Below are 22,279 nucleotides of genomic sequence, written 5' to 3' on the forward strand. Positions count from 1 at the left end.
AGCATAGTAATTGTTTTCGTTGAAATGCACATCTGAAATAGGCGTGGAAAAATAGTTAGGCCGCAGTTTTTAATGTCCGTGAGTATTGGCCTATTGGGTACGAGTCATGTAGATTTGAACAAAACCATAAAATGTTGAGTGGAAATAATTAGAATTTGAAGGGATATGTTTTATTACAAAATAAGAATTCACAACCAGATTTATTAGAGGTTGCAAATCCTATCTTATTTGAATCGAATCATATTTCTTTTTATTATTATTGTTGTTGTAGTTGACTTAGTAATAAAACCTACTATCAAATGGTAAATGGCACATGCATGCGAATTATATTTATCTTGCGTAGCTTCTCTTTCAATTAAAGTGAACCCTTTATTTTGTGATCTCTCTGTTCACATGCCTTGTCCCATATTTTACCCATTTTCGACCTTTATCGAATTGACACTGCAAGTTTTCCAGCTATTGTAAATTTTCCTTATATTATTATTGTCATTTGGACCCAGTCAATAATGTGGATAGAATAAATAACAAGTTATCTTTCGAAAACACGATCCCATGGAAAATACTGAGATAGTACAAAATCACTCGAACTTTAAAAAGGAATTACTTCGAGAGTGAACAAAGGAGAGTACCCCGAGAATGAAGGAAGTTAGTTGAATTTGAAGCATTTATTGCAAGCGCACTTGGAACGACGAACTATCAATACATTAGAACAATGAACAAATTTTGTTTGGATATAAAGTTTTTATAAAATTATTTTTTAAAAAAAAATTATAAAATATTTTAGTTGTTTTAAAAATAAATATGTGTTCGAAAAACTATTTTATAAAATTTTTTAACATTTCAAAAGTAATGTTGTTCATATTTCTCTTTCATAGTTTCATTCTAAAATATTTAAAACACATCCTCAAGTGTTTTTAAAAACTATACTTGAATAATACGTTTTAAAAAATATTTTTCTAGTACATGTACAAATCGGAACCTAATTTTTCTTTCATTTATAATATCGGATACAAGTCATAGCGTTTTATTTTTTATTTTTGAACTGAGAGAGATGTTTATTACAATTAAATCGAATTCTGGATTTTTTTTTTAAATGTTGATTCATTCTCACAATAAAATGATTTTATATAATAATAATTTTTTACTGTAAAAATATAAATAGTGAGCAAAATTTTTGCATTATCAAATTTTATTATTGTCACAAATTTGTTTTTTATCTATTTTTTATTTCTACTATAAAAAAGAATGATGAACAAAGTTTCTGCATTATCAAACTTTATTTATTTAAGATGACTAAATTATTATGATGATGATAATATAAATTATTAATTAATATAAACTAATATATTATAAAATATATAAATTAATTACTAAAAATAATATTTATTTGATATTTTCTCTTAATCTATTTGCATGTACTACATATAAGTGATATAGAAACAAGAAAAATGAAGGACAAAATTTTTTTCACGTTAAAATTATAAATTTGTCCTCAAATTGTGCATGGATTAAAAAAAATATGCATGAACAATTATAGAAAATCGAGGTAAAAAACAAGAACGAAAAAAAATTAAAAAATTAAGTCAAATCTAAGAGTGCTGATTTGTTGCATCACGAGTAATAAAATTGGGTTTAATTACCTAAACAATTAGTATGGATACACACAACAAAACACCCTTTGTCATGAAATTGAACATGAACATGTTTTGCAAATGAGAACGAAATATGAATAGAATGAACATTCACATCTTCTTAATTACACCAATGTTTGGTATGACATTGAAATGAGACTGTTCATTCTATCCATTTTGAATGAGAATGATCATTTTAACTCCCAACCCTTTTATATTTATAAAAAAAAAATTCCTAATTAGCTTAACAAATACAAATATATATCTTAATAATACTAATAATAATTTTATTATTATTAAAAAAAATTAAATACTAAATCAATAATCATGAAAATAATAATATTATCACACAAATCACTATCATTTATAAATATAAAAATAATGATAATTGAATAATGATAATAATATAATAATTAAAATAATAATCACGTAACAATAATAAAAAATAATAATAAAATAAATAATTTTTAAACAATTATTATTATAATATTTTATTGAAAGAAAATTATTGTAGAAATAAAATACTAATAATAATAAAATTAAGATTAATAGTTATATTAATTTTATGATAATGGTAATTGTATATAACTAATATAGTATTATCATCTCGTTTGGATAAGTATTTATAAAACAATTTTATAAAAGTGTTTTTTTTTAAATTATAAAATATTTTAAAAATTATTTTAAGAATAAATGTATTTGTACAATCATTCTATAAAACTATTTTAACATTTTAAAAGTAATGTGCTTTGAGTTTCACCACTGCCTTTCATTATAAAAGCATCTAAAAACATATCTCCATCGTTTTTTTAAAAGCTATACTTGGAGAACATTTTTTTAAAAATATTTTAAAAAAATTTTTACAAAAATATTTATCCAAACACATAATTTAATTTTTTTTTTTCACTTGTAAAATACTAAAAAAAATTTAAAGTACATGTCCAAACGAAATCTTAATATCTATAAATTTAATTATTTAATAATAATAACATTTTTAATCGTTATTATTTTAAATTTTAGTTCAGAGATTTTTCGATAATTAAAATAATTTCACTTTCATTCTTGTTTTATTTTTATGGTACCAATTATTTGAATAAAATAGATCGTTGTACACAATATTTATTGTACATTTAGCATTATTGACCATTTCATTTCTATTTTTATTACATTCCAAATTTGATTCAATTCTTACCTTATTACATTATAGTATACTAAATTACTAATCATAGCCAAAAACTTTCATTAGAGCTGTCTTATTTGACACAAGCAATGAAAAATATTATTTTCATGTCAAAAATATAAAGTTGACCCTTCTTACGGATATACATTCATAATATACGCGACCAGATACATACTATAAATTAAATTACATAATTGTTTGAAGTATTAAATTCTTTGCATTCAAAATTAAAACGAAATATTTGAAATGACTTTGATGAACAAATATATATATTGCAAAAAAATAAAAAATGAAAGCATATTCCTCATTTTTCCCGGAACAAAACACCTCAGCCAGCCTAACGAGTAATGGCACAGCTCTAACCTTACTTGCGCCTCCATTCTTCACACACCCATTTTAAGCTCCATTGAATTTCATGTGGGTTTCTCTATTATATATGTGTGATCCTTCTCTTGGTTCAATCTTATGGGCAAAGATTGTTCGCTCATACGTTTTCTGATCTGAGGTGGTGAAACCAATCATGCAGGGGAATATGCTGTTTCAGTGGAGTGCAATTCGATCCGTCTTAGCTATTCTCCAGTGGTGGGGTTTCAATGTCACCGTTATTATTGTCAACAAATGGATCTTTCAGGTGGGTGTTTGTTTAGTCCGCGGCTTTCATACGACAACAACAAAAAAATAGCGTGAATTTTTAGAGGAATCGTTTTCAAATTTTCTGTACTCTGCTAAATTTGAAGTTTCATTTCTTTATGGGTAGTTTTTTTGTTTTTTGTTTTGTTTTGGTGTGTGTTTTAATTGTTTATGTAGTTGATTCTTTGTTTTCGAAATTTTGACTATGTTAATGTGGTTCTGTTTTACAATTTTTGTGGCAGTGGAATCTTGTAATTGTTTCTTGATTCGTCCTTGCAATTCGAGGGATGATTTTGTAAACCGTGTGTTGGGAATGGCCTTCGCATTTTCTTCTCTTTACGCACATGTGTAAATACGTAGAACAGGCTGGTCTCTGACTCTCTGTTGTGACGTTGTATCTGTTTATTCTCGATTTTCGAAGTGGGATGTGGATTTTTGCTCATTTATGGTTTTTGAGCTTATTGCTATACAATGGTTTTGTTATGTTCGACTTTTATCCCCGCTAGCGTGGTTTTCTCTTGTTCCTTTTGCTTCTTGAAAGTTAAATGTGATCATTGGTTTCAAGTTGAATTGTCGTAGCCAATAGATTGGAGAAAGTCACACAATCATGCCTGGAGCATTTACTTAAGAGCTCAAATGAATGTTTTAAAAGTGAAGTTTTGCCTTGCGTGGATGTCCAACTTAATGATCATTCAGCCATACTTCCATGTGGTTTCATGATCTATTTATTTTAGGTTAATGTTCCACTACGACAATTTCAAATAATAAGTATAAATGATGGTGTAATTGTTTTTTGGTTATTAAGATACTGCTGATTTTTCGCTGTTATATTGGTCTTGAATGTGAATGTGATGATTATTATTGCTGACCAGATCTTCCATTTTCTTTGCCTCGACAGAAACTGGATTTTAAATTTCCATTATCAGTGTCATGTATTCACTTTATATCTTCGGCAATAGGTGCATACCTGGTAATTAAAGTGCTAAAACTGAAGCCACTCATTCTGGTTGACCCTGAAGATCGCTGGAGGAGGATTTTTCCCATGTCATTTATATTTTGTATCAACATAGTTTTGGGAAATGTTAGCCTGCGTTATATTCCGGTTTCTTTCATGCAAACCATCAAGTCTTTCACCCCTGCAACAACTGGTGAGTTTTTATTGCTGCCGATGTTAGGCAATATGAAATAATGATGATTTGATGCATAATAACCTCTAAATTTATCACTGTATTTAATCATTTTGATTTTGATATCATTGTCTCTATTTCGTAAATAATCTCGGCTTTCTCTTTGTTATGTCAGTAAAGACTTATATGTATAATGCCTTTAAAACAGTTATCTTGCAGTGGCTTGTCTGGAAAAAATATTTTGACTGGAGAATTTGGGCTTCTTTGGTTCCAATTGTTGGAGGAATTTTAGTCACTTCTATGACCGAGCTGAGTTTTAACCTTCTGGGGTTTTTCGCTGCTTTATTTGGTTGCCTTGCTACCTCTACAAAAACCATTCTTGCCGAGTCTTTGTTGCACGGATACAAATTTGATAGGTATTTACTTTTTCGTAATCTTATTCTTCCTCTAACAGATTGCTTTCTTAGTTTCTTATATATCTAGCATCATTCTTTCACGCATCTCCTTCCTAGCTTGATTGTTATTTATCAACCTCCCTAAAACTAGGAGTGGTCCAATTGATAACTTCAACGACTACAGACAGTGAGAGTAGAAATAAATCTTTTTAAAATTGTTTTCTTTTTCACTTGGTGCTAAACTGAGTCGAAACTATCTGTTTTGATTTTCTTTATCGTCACAGGATGAAAACCAATAAATATATTTGGTTTTACCAAAAAAATTAACATTTCCAATCAACATTCATGCACCTCTCTTCATATCAGTGATTCATTTGGTTTATAGAGTGCATTCAATTCCACTTTTGTGTTCCCATGCATGACTTTTTTTTAAGTAATTACTTGGCAATCAAACTTACTAGTTAATGGAATAACTGTAGTAGGCTACCATATTCATCTTTGGATTTTTTTAATCAACCCCACTCATTCATTGACCTAATGTGATCAAATATCTCCTTTCTCTCTATGAATTAGTTCGTGTTTTTACACATCTTTGTGTTTACCTTGTATGAGAAATCGATATCTTGTGATCTCTCTTGTTTTGATAATATGCTGTTACTCACGCCAATTTGAAATTTGAACCACATATCAATCTGTTCCCCGCTTTTAGCCAAGGACTTTTATTGAGTGTTCTCATAATGGAAGTTTTGATATATTCGTGTTCATTCTGGTATTATACCCCGGGTGAAAGATACTTTTTCAGTATATTTCAAATGAAGTTTTGTAGTCACCGGCCATGGGTCTTTGGCCAGTATTTTTCACTTCGGCTTCAGGAAGCACACAGTACTGTTCATTGACATTATGCAAAAACGACTCTCAGACAAATACATTTACTAGAGTATGCAAAACATACAAAGTTGATTCAGGCTCGGGACAAGCTAGAAAGAAAATGTTAAATATTTTCAGTGTTGTTATTTCTGGAAGTTTTCTCTGATAGCATTCTTGAGGATCAGTTGTCTGTCTCCAGTGTTCATGTTTTGATCAAATTTTTTATGCTTTCAGCTTGTTATTCAAGGAAAAAAATGAAGCAAGAACATTTGCTTAAAATGAAATTTCAAATACCTTATAAATTTATGCATTTCACTGGAAACAAATGTGTTTTGTGAAGTAGTTCTTTTACTTTGATTCATCTAAAAAATCATGTAGTTGTATAGCTAAGTAACTGTTGAAGATTGTAGTCTTGATTGAGGCCAATTAGTGTCACAGAATCACGTTAAATTTGTTTCCATTATAGTAGCTTGTGTATTGAGAGTTTTTTGCTGGCTTCAGCATAAACACTGTATACTACATGGCACCTTTTGCAACTATGATCTTGGGCATACCAGCTTTGCTGCTCGAAGGATCAGGAGTTGTTGAATGGATTCATACATGTCCCTCGCTTTTGTCATCCCTCGTCATCATTTTCGGGTCTGGAGTGTTGGCTTTTTGCCTCAACTTCTCGATTTTTTATGTAATTCACTCCACAACCGCCGTGACCTTCAATGTTGCTGGAAATCTCAAGGTACGAGCCTCTCATTCTTGAGATTTACAGGATATATTTTTTATATGTTTATTTCCCGTGCTTTTCTAGTGCTGACAAGTTTAAATTCTTATAAGTATAACGAGCTAGTGCTGACAAGTTTAAATTCTTATAAGTATAACGAGCGGGACTACAAATTTCTATCTAATACCTTCCAAGTTTTCCCATAACCACCAAGGCGTAACGAAGTTCACTGGATATGATTTGGCAACATTATCATCCAATATTGGTATCTGAATTGAAATTTGAAATCTTGTTACTTTGTTCATCTCAAGGTGGCGGTGGCCGTTACGTGCTCATGGCTGATATTCCGAAACCCAATTTCGGTGATGAATGCAGTTGGATGTGCTATAACACTCGTTGGATGTACCTTCTACGGGTGCATTAGGCACAGCCATTCACAAACACCTGGAACCCCTCGTACACCTAGGACGCCTCGGACTCCAAGAGGTATAACAGAGTTGATTCCATTAGTTAATGAGAAATTAGATGATAAAGTTTGAGTCGAACTTGAGTTATGCTGGAGAGGAAGTGGAGGGTATACTGTGTAGAAAGAAAAAAAATTCAGTACAGTTGAATCAAAAATCTGGACAGATTCACTTTTTTTTTTCCCTCGGCTTATCTTCTTGTAGCTTTCTTTTTATTCTTATATCATTAGGTTAATGCCAGATTCACTACATTTGTTAATCTCGCATGTGTGAACCACCGATCACACTACACTGCTTTTTAGTCCTTAGTCACATTAATCAAGTCTTGGCACTGTTTAACATAGTACTTCGATAGCATCAAAAGGGCATTCATTTAAAGACAAGAAGCAAATATATAATCGTTTTAATTATTATTTTTCAAACATATGAACGCACAAGATCTATTCAATATATATAACTAGGTGGTAGCATATATATATATATTGAATAACAAGTCACAAATCAATGTCACGCGGAGTTTAATACATACCAATGCAAATATTGTACAGAAATATCTCTATGTTACATCTTATTCTCCATAATATATTTAAACCAATATTAAATCTAAGCCAAAAGCCAGAAATTTTTGTGCCATCTTGTGCTGATAAGGTACCCGCCCACTCCTCCGCTCTGTTTCCTCACCCCAATGGTCAAGCATTCCAGGGTATTGATGCATTGTTCCACAAATTCCTCTGTGCTGCTTTTCAAACACAGGCTGGCCCAATTCCAAAATTTTTTACATAAGTAACAATTGAGTGGAGATTGTAAGATTAACTAAGGACTAGACTACTTTTGTGCAATTTATTTTTCACGGGCTTACAAGATATTTGTCATTTAACACATTCAAAAGTTTTAATCACGAACTAGGCACATGAACCATTACATTTGGAGCTTGGCTCACCATAGATAGAACCATTTGTACTAAAGTTAAGTGGGCATATGCGAAGTAATCTACTGACCAATAGAGTAAGGATGAAGGCCTCTTTTGACCTAAGATAAGAACAGACACCTCCAGTTTCTTGACTTGGCTCATCACTGTGCCTAGCTTTGGTCCTTGGATCACCAGCGCTTCTACTTCAACCTGAAACCCTCTCGAAAAAAGTTAGAAAATGTAACGAACTTTACTTTTAATGCCCACAGCACTTTGTTTTAGTTAAAACAGAAAAAAAATATCCATAGAAAACTGGGACTTGTAGGTTGAAACGATGACTTTGTTCTCTTTTTTTACTAGAAAGATGGTGAACATGTAGCCATTCATTGATTAAAGCAAAAAGAAAAACAAAATCAGAAATAGAACGATTGCAGCACATAGTCGAACAGAATTTGAGAAAAAAAATCTGTACTTGGGGTCCATATACAAGGTTTTACTGTATGCATTTCAAGGCCAAAATAAAATTCTGACTCTCCCAAACACTACCTAAGCATATGATTCCCGTGGAAACAAAGAAGACACTCGGCAAGTAAATTTTTGGGGGGCATAAGCACAAACAGTAACAAATGCAGGATAAGCACAAGATTCAACAATCACAGTACTCAAATCTGTTAGTTTTTTTCAATCAAAAGTCTCCAAACAACCAAAGAACATAAACTCACCTCAGGCTTACAAGCCTTACAGAGCGACCCAAGAGTGCTAACAAGGAAATGAGACTCAGATTTGTCGGATTCCGAAGAAGGCACAATATTAAGAAGAGTGAGTATATCACCCTTGTTAGCAACATGAGTGAGAGCCCACATCATTGCATGCTTAGAATACGAAGACTGATCCACCAAAACCATCACTCTTTTCTTCATCACAAAGAACCCCGTCTCACCCCCATAACACACATTGCTCATCCCTTCCATTTGCTTCAAACTAGATCCCCATCCTCCGCCGCCAACCCATCTTCTGGAAGTCGATTTCCATCCTTCTTTGCTGCTTAGTTGCCTCAGAAACGAATCTGAACTAGGCATTTTTTGTATGCTTCTGTTCTTGGATTGTCTCTACTCCACCAGTGTTAGAGTTAGACTAGCTAGTTAGCAGCACTGATGCATGTACATGAATGTACTAGCATAGCATGTACATCTTTGGATTATAATCAAGAAGATTGTCACAGTATGCGTGTGTGTTTTGGGAGAAAGGACAAAAGGGGGTGGCCAATTATAGCCTCCCCTGGAGATTTTGGTGATGATGCTGATGCAGTTTGGTCAAATAGTTTCACCATCCATAGCATGATTATTTATTTATTTCACACAATTTATTAGTTTTTTGATAATCATTATTGTATTATATTTAGACAATTAACGAAATGAGACATAAATAAATGTGTCAGATACATCGAGATTAGTGAAAACCATGAATAATGTGTCATCATATGTATGTGTAGGCATCTGGTTTCTCGTATTCTAATCACATTTATACATCGATTACATCAGTACTCACTATGGGATTACGATTAGATAATGAATGTATCAAGATTTATCCATTTGGTATTTTTTTTGGTTTTTTTTTAATAGATGCGTGCTGATATCTCGCTCCAAAATAAAAAATGTGTGTGTATTAGTATTTTTTATTTGACATTAAGATGTTCGTATGAACATTTTATACATACTTATCGAAAATACTCTCGACATAACATTGATTCTTCGAGATTTCTCAACCATTATCTTAATAATGATTTTATATCTGGATATGATATTTGTGAATTACAAGTTGAAACACAATATGTCTCACCCCAAAGTTACATTTCAAAGATGAATTTTGGAATCTATATTAGAAATTATCGCTAACAAATAAAACAAAATGTGTTTCCCAAACACAATAAGCGTACAAGTCCAAAGGTGAATCATTTGTATGGACAGGTAAAAGGTGTTTTTATTCACGGGAATCACTGTCTTATTTTGGCATTGTTAGTTTGATGAATGAATATAAAAAAATGTTATACAGAAAATAATGAGGAGAGGAGACAGCTGATGCCTTCACTGTACCATCAATCCATCATTTCACTGTCACAAATCTTTTCTTCACTCTGCCCTGCTGGCTTGATACACAGTGGCAAGCATTGTCCCATTTCACATGAAGGATTATGTTCCAATAACAAATTACAAGTCAAAATGATGGCTAAGACTTGAACATCTAAGAAAAAGTCTAATGATAATGACAAAACTCAACAATGTGAAATTAAAGCAAAAATTATTGGGAGGGGTAAAAATGTAATTATAGAGCGGTGAAAGTAGAAAGTTTTGAAATCAGGAGCAATCATGATTCATAAAACAGAAGAAAATAAAGGGATGAAAGGGAAAGGGATGCATCGACTAAAGAGAGAAACAATTTAATTTTATTGATTTTAAATAAGAAATGTCAGAATGGTCCCTCGTGAATTGAGCTTTTAATGTTTTCCCCAGTCTGAAATATTTCGTACACCCAAATTATTGCTCCCGTTTAATACGCCGAGATTCCTCCTTGGATATTTACGATTTTGCCCCTCTCTTTACTTATTCAGATCACCACTCCAAAATAAATATATACTTAATAAAAATTACAGAAAAAATATAAATAAATAAATGGTTGAATCAAGCAGTGACTTGTGCTAATTTGATGCTCGTTTGAATTTAAACTAGCCATGGAAGCAGATGCGATACATGTGTAATATAATCGTATATAGATTGAGAGAACCATATTTACAAACTTATTTGGTGGGAATTTTGAGAAGAAAAACCATGCGTTGAGTAGAAGAAAACGTGGAGTAGTTTTTTTGATACGTGAAATAGAAGAGATGAATAAAATATTAAAAAAATATAAAATAGAAAATTAATTATAAAAAAAGTGTAAAATCGAAAGAAAAAATGGTGTCCTTACACCATCAGTTTTTATAAGCTTTTCAACTATTATAAAATAATAAAAATGCATTACACCGAATAATCTCTGAAAATATACTTTTATGAAGATATTTCTAATGGTTAACATTATGAAAAAAAAAACTCCATCCAAGCGGTTTTATTTTCTCATCACAAGTACTAATATCATCAAATATTAAGTACAAGCATGATAATTGTTCATTAATTGAATTTTTTTTATTATAATTGTGAGGTTTTTTTCCATAAAAAAATATGTTACACAACCAGTTATCTTGAAAAAATAACAAACTATTTGACACAGCGATATAATTTTCTCTGAACCACGAAGAATCCAAAGTAGGAAAAAAAAACCTAAAATCAATTGTTATTATTTTTAAAAAATTTAAGTTTGATTGTTTTTTTTTTCTTTTTAATTTGAGTGGAAAATTTAAGTTGTTTGTTGAACGCAATGAACAAGTGTTAGTGTTGGGGTCAAAGTTTGCGTGGTTGTGTGTATATGGACACATAGAAGATCTATATATTCCCACGCGACCTTCTGTCATGTCATTGGAAATTTAATTTCTTGCCATATATATAAATAAAAATATTGCTGAAATTCTTGACCACTTTAAATTGCCCTACAATAATTATTCATCCAATTTTTTCCCTACATGTTCTCGTATACAATCAACTTTTTCCAAATGCGCGCACATATATATATATATATATATATATATATATATATATATATATATATATATATATATCGTGAAGTCCACTAAAAATATATAAACCACGTATGTATTTATTTATTTAATTTTTTTGGAAGAGACCAATGTAAAAATGAGCTAGATCTGTCAGGTTGATCCGTCTCATCATACAAAATAAATGGGTTGAAGTGATATTTTCTCAACCCGCCTAATGGTGGGTAGGTGGGTTGGGGTGGGTTGCGGATTGGCCCGTCAAAACCCATCAAATTACACGTAGGCCCGTTGGGTTGACCCGTCCCGCCATTTAAAATAGGTGTATTGGGTTAATGTTTTACCAACTCGCCTATAAGGTGGACCGGCCCTTCCCTCATAGTCTAATGGCGGGTTGCGACGGTTATGGGCCGACCCGCCCCAGCTGACCCATTTTGACTCTCTAGACCCTGCTACGTATTTAGAACATTCTTTAGGGCAAGTAGATCTCGTTTTCCGTAGGGAATTATTGCATCACATTAAGAGCTCATTTGGATTTTGTAGAAATTTTTTAAAATAAGTGCTTTTAAAAGCTGCAATTTTTAGCTTTTGAAAAAGCTCTAATTTTGACTCAAAAAAGTGCTTTTTTTTGGTTAACCAAACACCTTGTTAACTGAAAAGCACTTAAAAAAATGCCTTTTTGGCCTGACTTTTGAAACCAAACGGGGCCTAAATTCAGTAAGTTTTGAAAAGTCTATGTCGATGTTTGGCCCAATTATCTTTAAACAGGCTACCCTTGGCAAAGTTCTAAATTGAGTTCGGTCCAGTCCAACCCATTAACATGACTTAATTAATTTGGGTTCTGGCACGAGGAAGAATTGGGCCTAGTTGTTACTATATGTTTGGTATTACCACGCTAAGGTCCATCAAAATTCTCCTTAAATCTGTCTCAGGTAGGGTTTTGCAGAAACTGGGCCCACTTGATTTCAAATTGGTTCAACGGTCCATATAGAACTTGTTTAATGACCATATCGTCCGTGTCTTTACCGTAGACTCAAATTTACTTGCGATGGAAGGATTTATTATTTTCTCAAAGCATAAAAGATTTATTAATGGAGGGAGCATGCATGCAAGTCAAAATGTGAATCTTCTTTAAAAAAATATCGGAATTACATGTTTAATTTATAGTCCGATACGAGTTAACATATTCGCAACTTGGTTAATAAATTTGAACAACGCTGAATGAATGTTAACTAATACATGGATCAAATTTGCAAAACATTTTTTAGTAATATTTCATCTATAAAGAAATCAGAAGGTTTAAGGAAAAATTGAACTACTATGATTGTGCTTATCTGATCCAATTTGTCAATTGAAGTTGATTAGCAATTAAAACATTTTTATTCACATATAATTCAATTGTATGATTGGAAAACCAAAAAATATTTTAAATCACATTATACCAACACATCTTTGTTATTCGTCAAAATGAAAATGATGTAAATTATGACTTAAAAAAAGAAAAACTAATTAGATATGAATACAAAAACAAATATTTTATTTTCCTTGAAAAGATATGTATCTTATCCTGAGGGCAAATTAGTAAAATGGATAGCGGTTCAGTTTCACGCTAGACCCCGCAATCGAGAAAGGCTGACCGCTGTCTGAAGCATGAGAGATTCTCCCTTTCTCTCTCTAAAACATTTTGCTCTCTCTCTCACACAGTGACACACACTTGGGTTTGGAAAAAGTCGAGTGCTTTGTCTCGTTTCTGGCTTTTTGCTCTGTCTCTGCACTTTCAAAACTACTTTCCCCCATTCGCTCAACCATTCTTCCTCCTTCTCACACGCTCAAACTCCTCATAGAACACACAGTGTGATCCACGGTGCCACATTTTAGACGACTTTCAGCTAAAACAGAGGCCTCTAACTTACAGATTCCGACTTAAAACCAAAAACCCAGTAAAAAAATGTCCTTTCAGGAACTCGACACTAAGTTTCTTGGAGTTTTTATCTTCCTCGTACTCGTCGGCGCGTTAGTCCCACGCGCCGCCTCCAAATCCACCATAGAGCCGTGTTCGAACTCCGGCACCTGCAGCTCGCTCGTGGGGTACACCCTCTACACCGACCTCAAAGTCTCCGAAGTAGCGTCTCTCTTCGCCGTGGACCCCATCTCGCTCCTACTGGCGAACTCCATCGACATATCATACCCTGATGTCGAAAATCACATTCTGCCCTCCCAGCTGTTCCTCCAAGTACCCATCCCCTGCTCTTGTATCGACGGCATTCGGAAATCCGGCGGCATTTTCTACAAAACTCGCCCTTCAGATACCCTGACCGGCATTTCAGCCGCCGTGTACGGTGGTCTTGTCTCGGCTGACCAGATTAAGGAGGCAAACCCGGACGCTTCGTTGTCTGACCCTTCGGTGATTAGTGTCGGGACGAAGCTTAGTATCCCGCTGCCTTGCACTTGTTTCGATAACAGTGACAACAACTTGCCGGCGATTTACCTGTCTTACGTTGTTAAAGGTGTGGATACTCTGGTGGGGATTGCGGGGAGGTATTCGACAACTGTGAATGATTTGATGAATGTGAATGCTTTGGGAAGTATGGAGATTGTTGAGGGTGACATTCTTGCTATTCCATTATCTGGTACTGATTTTATTTTATTTTTTTCACATTTTGATCATATATGTTCATTCTGTTTGTGTCGCCTGATATAAGATTCTTGGTCAAAGAGGACTTCAGCTACATTCTAATGACCAATGCATGCTGATATTGATTATTTTTCTGGGAATTTAAAGAACCTCACTCTTTTTGGATTTATGGGATTTTTTTTGATGTAGATTCGTTCTTTTTCCTTTACTGTCTCGGCTAATTGGTGAAATCGCGTCAATTTTGATCAAAGAATGCCAGAGTATAATAGCATTTTCTTCTGTTACATAGTGGCATACTTTGTGCTATAACATAATATATTTGCAGCTTGTGCGTCTAGTTTCCCCAAGTACGCTTCAGATTATGGCTTAGTTGTTCCAAATGGGAGTTATGCTATAACTGCTAGTCATTGTGTGCAGTGCAGCTGTGGACCAGGGAGTCGCAAGTGAGTTCAAAAAATTGGTTATGTTTATCTTATCTGGCTATATGATTTTGTGTTGAACAATGTCTAATGCCTTTCTGGGATTCTTGCAGTTTATACTGTGCACCAGCCTCGTTAGCAGTTTCTTGTTCGAGCATGCAATGCAGAAATAGCAATCTTATGCTGGGAAAGGTTACCGCACAACAATCTAGTGCTGGATGCAATGTGACTTCTTGCAATTATAGTGGCTATGTTAATGGAAGCATATCTGCGACGTATGGACTTTTTTAACTTACTCTTGGTCCCCCCAACTGAGGATGTTGTTTTGGCTGGCCTTGTGTTTTTTTGTCATGGAACGAGTTTGGATGGACAAGTTCTTATGAGAAAAATTCTTCTTAAAAAAATTAATGTTTTGTTGGACTATTACGAGTTTAAAAGCGCCTGTGAAAAAGTTGAAATCTAGAGGTCTAAAAATACGATTTTTAATATGCTACTATTTGCTTTCTCTGCTAAGTTATGTGTTGTACATTTATTCAGTGCGAGCCATGGATTATCGAAACGAGGATGCTAACAAAATAAACTTCATCACATTGTTGTTGCTGTTTGACATCCAAGGATTCGGTCTAAACTTATGCACGACAGACATTGTGCTAGATCGATTAAAACCTGTATTTACTAAGGAAATGATAATTGACTCCTAGTTTTTTCTATGTTATATGCAGGTTGTCCACAACTCTCCAACCTAGATGCCCAGGTAAAGATGTTAAACGAGAAGCAATGTTTCTTTCTTAGGCGCTGTTTTCAGTATTTGATTTTACATAAACTTTTTTATGATCCACATTCCACAATTACCATTAACTATTCAATTCCATTCCCTTTACTTTTGCCATACATGATTTGCCTTGCAGGAACGCAGCAATTTCCGCCACTTATTGCTCCACCTACAGTCGTCACAGATTTATCATTCACTCCAGCACCTTCGCCATCCGAGCCTGGTGGTTTTCCCAGTACAAACCCAAAACCATCTACTGTGCCCTCTTCTGGTGCCGTTCTTGGATTTTCACCTGCTAATGGACCTAGTGGAAGTGTCTCTGGTTCTTCTAGTTCTTGCTCGTTAATGAATCGGTTGTCTTGTTTCCCAATCATTCTTATATTGTGTTTTGTCAAGTTCTTACTGTCCATCCCATTGTAATCTCCTACTCTTATCACGGCTAAACATTTGTGGCTACGTTTTGCTTGTTTTTTGACTAGGTCCTCTCTGTAAGTTTAATGCATACAATTATTGCTGCAGTTTTTCAATTTTTTGAATGCAGCGTACCTGTTGTTTTCTTTATAAAAAGTTGCCCGTGCTACTGAATTGCGATCTGCTGCTGGTTCGGTTTGTTTGCTTTCATTTCCCCTGTTTACCACCAATATGATACATTAAACCCCCCCCCCCCCCCCCCCTGATAGGCTACCATCTACAGAGGTTGCTGCACAACTATTTCTCGACTAATGACGCAATACCCGTTTGGCTCGACCTCGCAAACTTTGGGTTTTTTCGAGTAGATTTCCATAGAGTGAGCCAAAACTAGTTAAGTTGGATGTTCGAGCCTTCTGAATCAATTTCAATGTTTCATATCTAATTTGTTTGACCAATATTTGATTCCGATTATATTCTTTATCTTGGTTGTTTCGCATCGATTTTTCATATTTAATAATTAGTTCTAAAAAACGAGGGAAGCACTTTCTCAATTCAGGTTAACTTGTGGGAGTACGACTTTCCCTTTCGTGCGAGGATCCATGCAACTGTTACTTCAAAGGTGGATTGGCTCATTCGACCGTGATTGAAAGTGAAACTGCATTAAAAATACCGAGACACTTGGGAAAATTTTTGCCACATTTGACCAATTGGGCAAATTTGAAATTAGACAAATATTCCACACTAGCTAGTTAAAATATATACATCTCATCCATGACACAATCCATATTCCCTGTGGGTATGATTCCCCTGTCCAAGATCATGTTAATTAGAAGACACGATATAGCCGGGCGATGGCAAAAACCCAGCTACTTCAAAAAGGATGATCGACACTAAAAGATGTCACGACCCCATTTTCGCCGTTCCATATTTCCTTCTAGATATTTCAAGGTAGCCGATCACAGGCTTCCAGTTACCAATGGCACTCTAAAACCATCATCAGATTGCTTTGCCTCAAGCTTACAGTCAGCACTAGCACTGTCTTTCAAGAAAGATTTGCTGCCTTTTGATGCATCGAGATCGCTGACACAATTTTCTTGGCAAGACGACTCGTTAACACAAACTCCATTATTTGAATCATTAGTCTCGTCAGAGGACCTGACGGGACCAGACTCAACAGCACCTACTTTGTTTTCGGAACCATCAATTTTCACCGTACAAGTATCAATACTTGAAGTTTTGGTATCATTATTTTGCTTCGGTGAGTTTTGATGCAAAGCTTCAACTTCAATGCACCCTGTAACTGCTGCGCTATCAGGTAAATCAGCAACAGATTCAACTGCAGCAGAGGCATGGAGATTTAGTGTTTTGCCATTGGAAAATTTTAACTCTTGCTTTAATCTAATAGAATCAACAAGAAGAGAAACGATGATGGCCAAGTTTATCAGTAAATACCCGCAGAGTTCATTTGTCCTCTATGGAACTGATGCTCGAAAACAGTTTTCTGCAACATGTCTATCCCCGGAAACACTATCAGACTCATGTACTTCATTTCTTTTCGTTTAGATTCTTCAAGGGGAACAAACCCAAACTTGTTTGTCCATGTTTCATTTAGTTCAGATATGGCAGGAATCACCAATTTCTCAACACCAAGAGAGTTGAGAACCTGCTATGAAATTCTCACGTCAAATAAAGACATGAAACTACAAGGCTACAAGCAGCGAAAAATGAAATCGCCCAACAGCTCGATAACAAAGTCCTCATACAGCACCAACTTCAACATTAAAACTGTATTCTTCCGGTATTACCAATCTGGATACAAGCTAAGAAATTAAGAAAATGACGAAAAAACTTTAAAAACTAGAAACTTACTTTTTCTATTGCATATAGGAGCCGCTTGCACATCCCTTGACGACGATACACATATCGAGTTCCAATAAAAGGCATCTCTGCCAACTGACTCCCGTGGATTCTGTTAGTTAGAAAGTTAAAAGGCATTTGTTAGCCAAATGGCATGAGTAAAATAAAACCAGTTAAGGGCATAAAAAATGGATTGTGTTGCCAGATTGACCGTATATGACTAATGAGAATCAATATGTCAAAGGCAATTCCAAATAAAGAGGACTTCAAGATAGTATTGAATTAAAGGTTTCTATTTCAATACAGATTCTGATCAACTCATTTTCATAGTGTCCAGACTGGATGAAGATTTTCGACAAATGTTTCAACGCAAAATTGATAAGATACATAAAAAGCAGAAGAGATCACAGGGAGAAAAAATGCAGTGGGACAAGTAGATTTTTCTTCCTCTTATCATGACGGATCTTGCAGCAAGTATGCATAGACTGCTAACTAATGAGATAAATCTCCAACCTCAATGGCCTTTATTCTAAATGTGGAAAAAGTGCAGCCAATGTAATAAAGATCAATCTGAACATATCTGTACTGTCAGGCAAAACAAATACTAAGCCAATGCAGCACAGTGTACAAACCCAAACATAATCAGTAATCAAATATTTAAATGTGAAAAACCTTATAGATGCCGCAGCAACAAGTTCATCACCCTTCTCCAGGACAATGGTGTAAAATCCACCAAAATCCAGCCGTCTAATATTGGACCTACAGACGGCAACAAGAAAGAAAATTATAAAAGTCCCACTCTATATAGTCCACAATGAAATATTAAAGTGCTCCGCTTCAACCAAAAAATATTTATAAACAAGATAAAACAGATCGGAAAAGAAGAAAGCTGTATATAAATTGCTAGAGAGCATAAAATAAGCATATTATACTTCATTATGTAGAAGACGTCATTGTAAATATGGAAAGAGGATCATAAAATTTCACTCTAAGCCTCGTCTATTCTATTATATATTAACTAAGGCCACACCAAATTGATACATAGGTGTGACGTCTTTACTTTTAATTGTTTTTTATTATACAATGATTTAATATATATTTTTATTTTTATTAATTAAAAAACGAACTGAACATGAATGCAACATGTACTCAAATAATGAACTGTATAAGCACGCTACGCGTGTACGCAAAAACACACTGGATAATCACGCAACACGTACAATTCGGTACTGGTTTACATAATAGCACGTGAGCTGCAAATCCAACAATTTGAGATAAAACAAACGTAAACTTGAGAAGATGAAGCATAAAACCATGGCCAAAACAAAACAAATCATAGAAGCTTTGTAATACAAAAAAAATATAGCTAAAAGAAGAATTCAAGGCAGAGTATTTACCCACAGTTGTAGACAACACTGCGAATCACATTGCTTCCACTTCGTTCATCAATAATAGGCTCAAAACATTCATCCATGACGGTAAAAGCAACAGCTAACTTGGAATTGATTTCTTCAACTGTACAGTTTTCATTTATGCATTCATCGCGACGCTGAAGAATGGTATACGTAAACCCTTCTTCTAGATCATATCTAATCCCAATAACCTGTAGGTGCTCAAAAATCTGTGCGCAAAATACATTACATATCAGTGCAAATATAATGAAGGTCACAGAGTAAATGTTGTAGGCCATTGAATTTCTTAAACTGGTTAAGATTAGTTGAGACCAATAGCACCATAAAAAATATCCACGCAAAATTGAAATATAAAAAATGCAGAATTAGTTTGGGAGACTCAGAGACTACAATAGACAGTTACCTTTAGGCATTCCATGCTACAAAAAGATGGATGGTCTCTGTAATCGAAATTTTCAGCAACATTCCCTTGAGTGCAGTGCACATGAACTGCAAAATAATAAGATCTTGTGTCGATTCTTTGTCATTTATGTAAAATCATTTTAATAAGAATACATCTCAACAATTTGAGAAGGATAAGATATGAGAATACATTTTTCCTCACATGATAGGCAAGTGAACAACTCAGATAAATAATCCTCATTGTCATCATCTGTTGAGTCAGGTTCGCCGGCCATACCACAGAATTTGCATGAACAGTGCACACAGTGCCAATCTCCAGAAGGCACCTTCAAAAAAAAATATATGGGCACGTCATTCACTAAAATGATAGAGGACCTCAATGATATCTACTCCTGTATTTTAATTAAATCAAAACACCCACTATGCATTGATACCCTAAAACAGCACGAATGTAAAAGCCTGTGTAGGCAAATATAGGTTGTACAGCGAATCATATGCATGCTCAAAGTGACCCAAGTAAAGGTGTTGGTGTGGAATTAGTTATTATATTCAGAATAAAGACATGGAGAAACACAGACAATGCACTGACGTCGCCTACTATTTTCGGTGTCATGCATCATTTCCAATCGAATACCAAATTAAAGGTAGAATTCTTAAAGACTCCTCATTAATCGGCAAAGAATCAATTCACCAAATCCTTACATTGTGTAACTATTTCAAACAGTATAAAATATCTAATAACGAACTAAAGACAATAAAAACAAAATGCCAGACACTCTTACTTCAATGCACAAGCAACCGTGATGGAAAGTCGAAGGACAGCTGTCGCAACAGATCAAGTTACCACCATCACCGCAAAAGTTGCATGTATCATCGTTTGGATCGTCCTCATCCACATCCACAGCAACAAATCCTATATAGTTCGTTTCTAAATGTTTTTTCCAGGAATTTTCAAGGCACTGCAAAAGGGAATTACCGGAATTCATGTATATATGACAAAATGGATTTTCATGTTTTCCTCCAGCATGAGACTCAAAGTCCCGAATTGTGTGCATGCTACCACAACAATCACAACAAATTCCATCTTTTGTAACCCTCCCCTCAAGCAACTGCTTTCCATGTCTTCGGGATTTATATGCTACCTTCCCACCAAGAGGAATGGTTCCCATATCAACCATCCAAGAAATCAAAGTGCGCTTTCCCTCATACAATTCATAGCCACTATCTGACCCCTCTCCAGGCCTACGAGCCAACAAGGTTCGCCCTTTTCCTCTAACAAGCCTTGAGATTCCTCCGTCCGATAAATTACTTGACACCTTCTCAGCAATTTTGTTGATAGCGTTTGCACCAATTTTCTTCTTCTTATTAGCTTTCTTGCCTTTTTCAGTGACTCTGAACAAAGTGCTGAGTGTCTCCTCTGGGATCAGACTGAATGCTGAAACATCTATGGCGTTAGCATTACCAGTGTCAATCTTCTCCTTAAACTTCCTATAAGCTAATGTCACCGACCAATGAGTTTTTCCTTCTCGGTCTACATAAACAGCATCCTTATAGTCCCTATGTTGTCTCTGTCTGAGGTCAATAGTCCATCCAGCTTTCTTAAGCATGGCAACAATTTGATCCCTCACCAACTGTTGCTGTTCCCTACGACCCATATCCTTCCCTTTAGCTAACTCCCCCTTTCCTTTTCCTGGCCGTACAACTTCATTTCCTGAGGTGTTGGGATCAGGGTGAATCACCAGCTTCACCCCACTCCCACTTCCAGCTTTCTTATGATGATCATTGTTTTGCTCACGCCTATTAAAGAGAGAGCCTTTATCATTCTTACACTCGACCTTTTCCTTACAGCTTGCAGCACCTGAATCCACCTTGGGTGGCCTTCCCCGTCCGCGCTTCATTTTCTTCAACCTTCTGTTAGTCCCTTTACTGCTCCCATCTATTTCCTCCTGTTTTACAGGCACACCACTCTTCTCTGTCAAGTTCAATGAGGAAACCCCATCTTCACCTTGAATCTTTCGAGGCCTCCCACGGCCATCCTTCTTTTTTTCCTTTTCCGGTGACATACTTTCATCTTCAAGTTCGACCTTCACTACTTTCAAATCAATGGATTGTCTTCCACATTCAGCCGTAGCCATTGTCTTAGACCTCAAAACCCTTCCGACAAGTTGAGGTAAAACATCAAACCCTTGTTGCCCATTGTCAATTGAATTAGTCTCGACCCTTTTCCTTTTTCTCTCAATGGGTTCTTTGTTCAGATCAAACAACTCATCTTCCACATCCCTTCCCCCCTCTTTCATCCTTGCTAACACGGAAAATAAATCAAATCCTGCCACACCAAAAACAAAAATAAAACAAAACCCAGACCAGAAAAAAAGTGAAACAACACATCCACGAAATTATACACATCAAAATCAACAAAAACGTACCAATGGCAAAGAAACCCGCAAGTCGCACGGTTGACCCGTATGTAAAGCTTCTACCGTTCTAACGTACTTGCCAAAGAGAAAAGGGTTTAACGTGAAAATAGTCTGGGGAAGATTTGAGGGAAGTGGGGATTTAAAGATTTGTTGGGTGAAAATCATAATTTGCTTGTTTCTGTGGGTATTTAAAGGCCGATGAATTTTTTTGCTTTTTTTTTTTTTTTTTTTGTGGGGGTTGGGGTGGGTTTGGAATTGGAAGGGGAAGGCCGAAGGGGACCAGCTTGCATAAATTTCCCTCCATTATTGATATTTCTTAATTAAAAATTAAATTTTGAAACATACATACATGTACTAGACTTCGTTATATTTCACTTGTAGGTTGATAATAT

At 34.8% G+C, this 22,279-nt stretch overlaps 4 protein-coding genes across 6 annotated transcripts; 2 read left to right on the forward strand and 2 right to left on the reverse strand.

Annotated features, from left to right (window-relative positions):
* Window positions 1-3,133: 3,133 nt before the first annotated feature.
* Window positions 3,134-7,355, forward strand: LOC140883222 (UDP-galactose transporter 1-like). 2 transcript variants are annotated; one of them, XM_073289601.1, is made up of 5 exons: window positions 3,134-3,442; window positions 4,340-4,589; window positions 4,777-4,984; window positions 6,332-6,563; window positions 6,857-7,355. In XM_073289601.1, exons 1-5 carry the CDS (start codon window positions 3,332-3,334, stop codon window positions 7,082-7,084), a joined length of 1,029 nt encoding a protein of 342 aa, XP_073145702.1. In that variant the 5' UTR covers window positions 3,134-3,331; the 3' UTR covers window positions 7,085-7,355. The 2 variants fall into 2 exon arrangements, with proteins under 2 accessions (XP_073145702.1, XP_073145703.1); XM_073289602.1 differs by having other exon boundaries at window positions 4,401-4,589.
* A 104-nt stretch (window positions 7,356-7,459) lies between these two features.
* LOC140884650 (uncharacterized) lies at window positions 7,460-9,245 on the reverse strand. The gene is made up of 3 exons (XM_073291474.1): window positions 8,642-9,245; window positions 8,008-8,129; window positions 7,460-7,763 (listed from the first exon to the last, which is right to left on the reverse strand). The coding sequence occupies exons 1-3, from the start codon at window positions 8,996-8,998 to the stop codon at window positions 7,613-7,615; spliced, it is 630 nt and encodes a 209-aa protein (XP_073147575.1). The 5' UTR covers window positions 8,999-9,245; the 3' UTR covers window positions 7,460-7,612.
* A 3,977-nt stretch (window positions 9,246-13,222) lies between these two features.
* Window positions 13,223-16,029, forward strand: LOC140883059 (lysM domain-containing GPI-anchored protein 1). The gene is made up of 5 exons (XM_073289364.1): window positions 13,223-14,192; window positions 14,523-14,640; window positions 14,730-14,891; window positions 15,339-15,370; window positions 15,525-16,029. Exons 1-5 carry the CDS (start codon window positions 13,511-13,513, stop codon window positions 15,806-15,808), a joined length of 1,278 nt encoding a protein of 425 aa, XP_073145465.1. The 5' UTR covers window positions 13,223-13,510; the 3' UTR covers window positions 15,809-16,029.
* A 449-nt stretch (window positions 16,030-16,478) lies between these two features.
* On the reverse strand, window positions 16,479-22,062 carry LOC140881389 (uncharacterized). Of its 2 annotated transcripts, none has more exons than XM_073286658.1 (9): window positions 21,897-22,062; window positions 20,253-21,796; window positions 19,673-19,796; window positions 19,472-19,557; window positions 19,054-19,277; window positions 18,329-18,415; window positions 17,669-17,768; window positions 17,252-17,462; window positions 16,479-17,135 (listed from the first exon to the last, which is right to left on the reverse strand). In XM_073286658.1, exons 2-9 carry the CDS (start codon window positions 21,765-21,767, stop codon window positions 16,756-16,758), a joined length of 2,727 nt encoding a protein of 908 aa, XP_073142759.1. In that variant the 5' UTR covers window positions 21,768-21,796; window positions 21,897-22,062; the 3' UTR covers window positions 16,479-16,755. The 2 variants fall into 2 exon arrangements, with proteins under 2 accessions (XP_073142759.1, XP_073142758.1); XM_073286657.1 differs by having other exon boundaries at window positions 19,661-19,796; window positions 21,897-22,061.
* Window positions 22,063-22,279: the final 217 nt, after the last annotated feature.

This window comes from Henckelia pumila, chromosome 2 (genome assembly GCF_033568475.1).
Source record: "Henckelia pumila isolate YLH828 chromosome 2, ASM3356847v2, whole genome shotgun sequence".
Lineage (NCBI taxonomy): Eukaryota > Viridiplantae > Streptophyta > Magnoliopsida > Lamiales > Gesneriaceae > Henckelia > Henckelia pumila.

Coding starts and splice junctions, on each gene's coding strand:
- LOC140881389 (XM_073286657.1), bottom strand. CDS start 21,767: ATGAAAGAGGGGGGAAGGGATGTGGAAGATGAGTTGTTTGATCTGAAC. Junction 19,797..20,252: donor ACGGTTGCTTGTGCATTGAA/GTAAGAGTGTCT, acceptor TTTTTTTTGAAG/GTGCCTTCTGGAGATTGGCA. Junction 17,769..18,328: donor GTTGCTGCGGCATCTATAAG/GTTTTTCACATT, acceptor TCTAACTAACAG/AATCCACGGGAGTCAGTTGG.
- LOC140883222 (XM_073289601.1), top strand. CDS start 3,332: ATGCAGGGGAATATGCTGTTTCAGTGGAGTGCAATTCGATCCGTCTTA. Junction 3,443..4,339: donor TCAACAAATGGATCTTTCAG/GTGGGTGTTTGT, acceptor TTGCCTCGACAG/AAACTGGATTTTAAATTTCC. Junction 4,985..6,331: donor CACGGATACAAATTTGATAG/GTATTTACTTTT, acceptor TGCTGGCTTCAG/CATAAACACTGTATACTACA.
- LOC140883059 (XM_073289364.1), top strand. CDS start 13,511: ATGTCCTTTCAGGAACTCGACACTAAGTTTCTTGGAGTTTTTATCTTC. Junction 14,641..14,729: donor TGTGGACCAGGGAGTCGCAA/GTGAGTTCAAAA, acceptor GGATTCTTGCAG/TTTATACTGTGCACCAGCCT. Junction 15,371..15,524: donor TCTCCAACCTAGATGCCCAG/GTAAAGATGTTA, acceptor TTTGCCTTGCAG/GAACGCAGCAATTTCCGCCA.
- LOC140884650 (XM_073291474.1), bottom strand. CDS start 8,998: ATGCCTAGTTCAGATTCGTTTCTGAGGCAACTAAGCAGCAAAGAAGGA. Junction 8,130..8,641: donor GTAAGGCTTGTAAGCCTGAG/GTGAGTTTATGT, acceptor AGAGGGTTTCAG/GTTGAAGTAGAAGCGCTGGT. Junction 7,764..8,007: donor CCTTCATCCTTACTCTATTG/GTCAGTAGATTA, acceptor GAATTGGGCCAG/CCTGTGTTTGAAAAGCAGCA.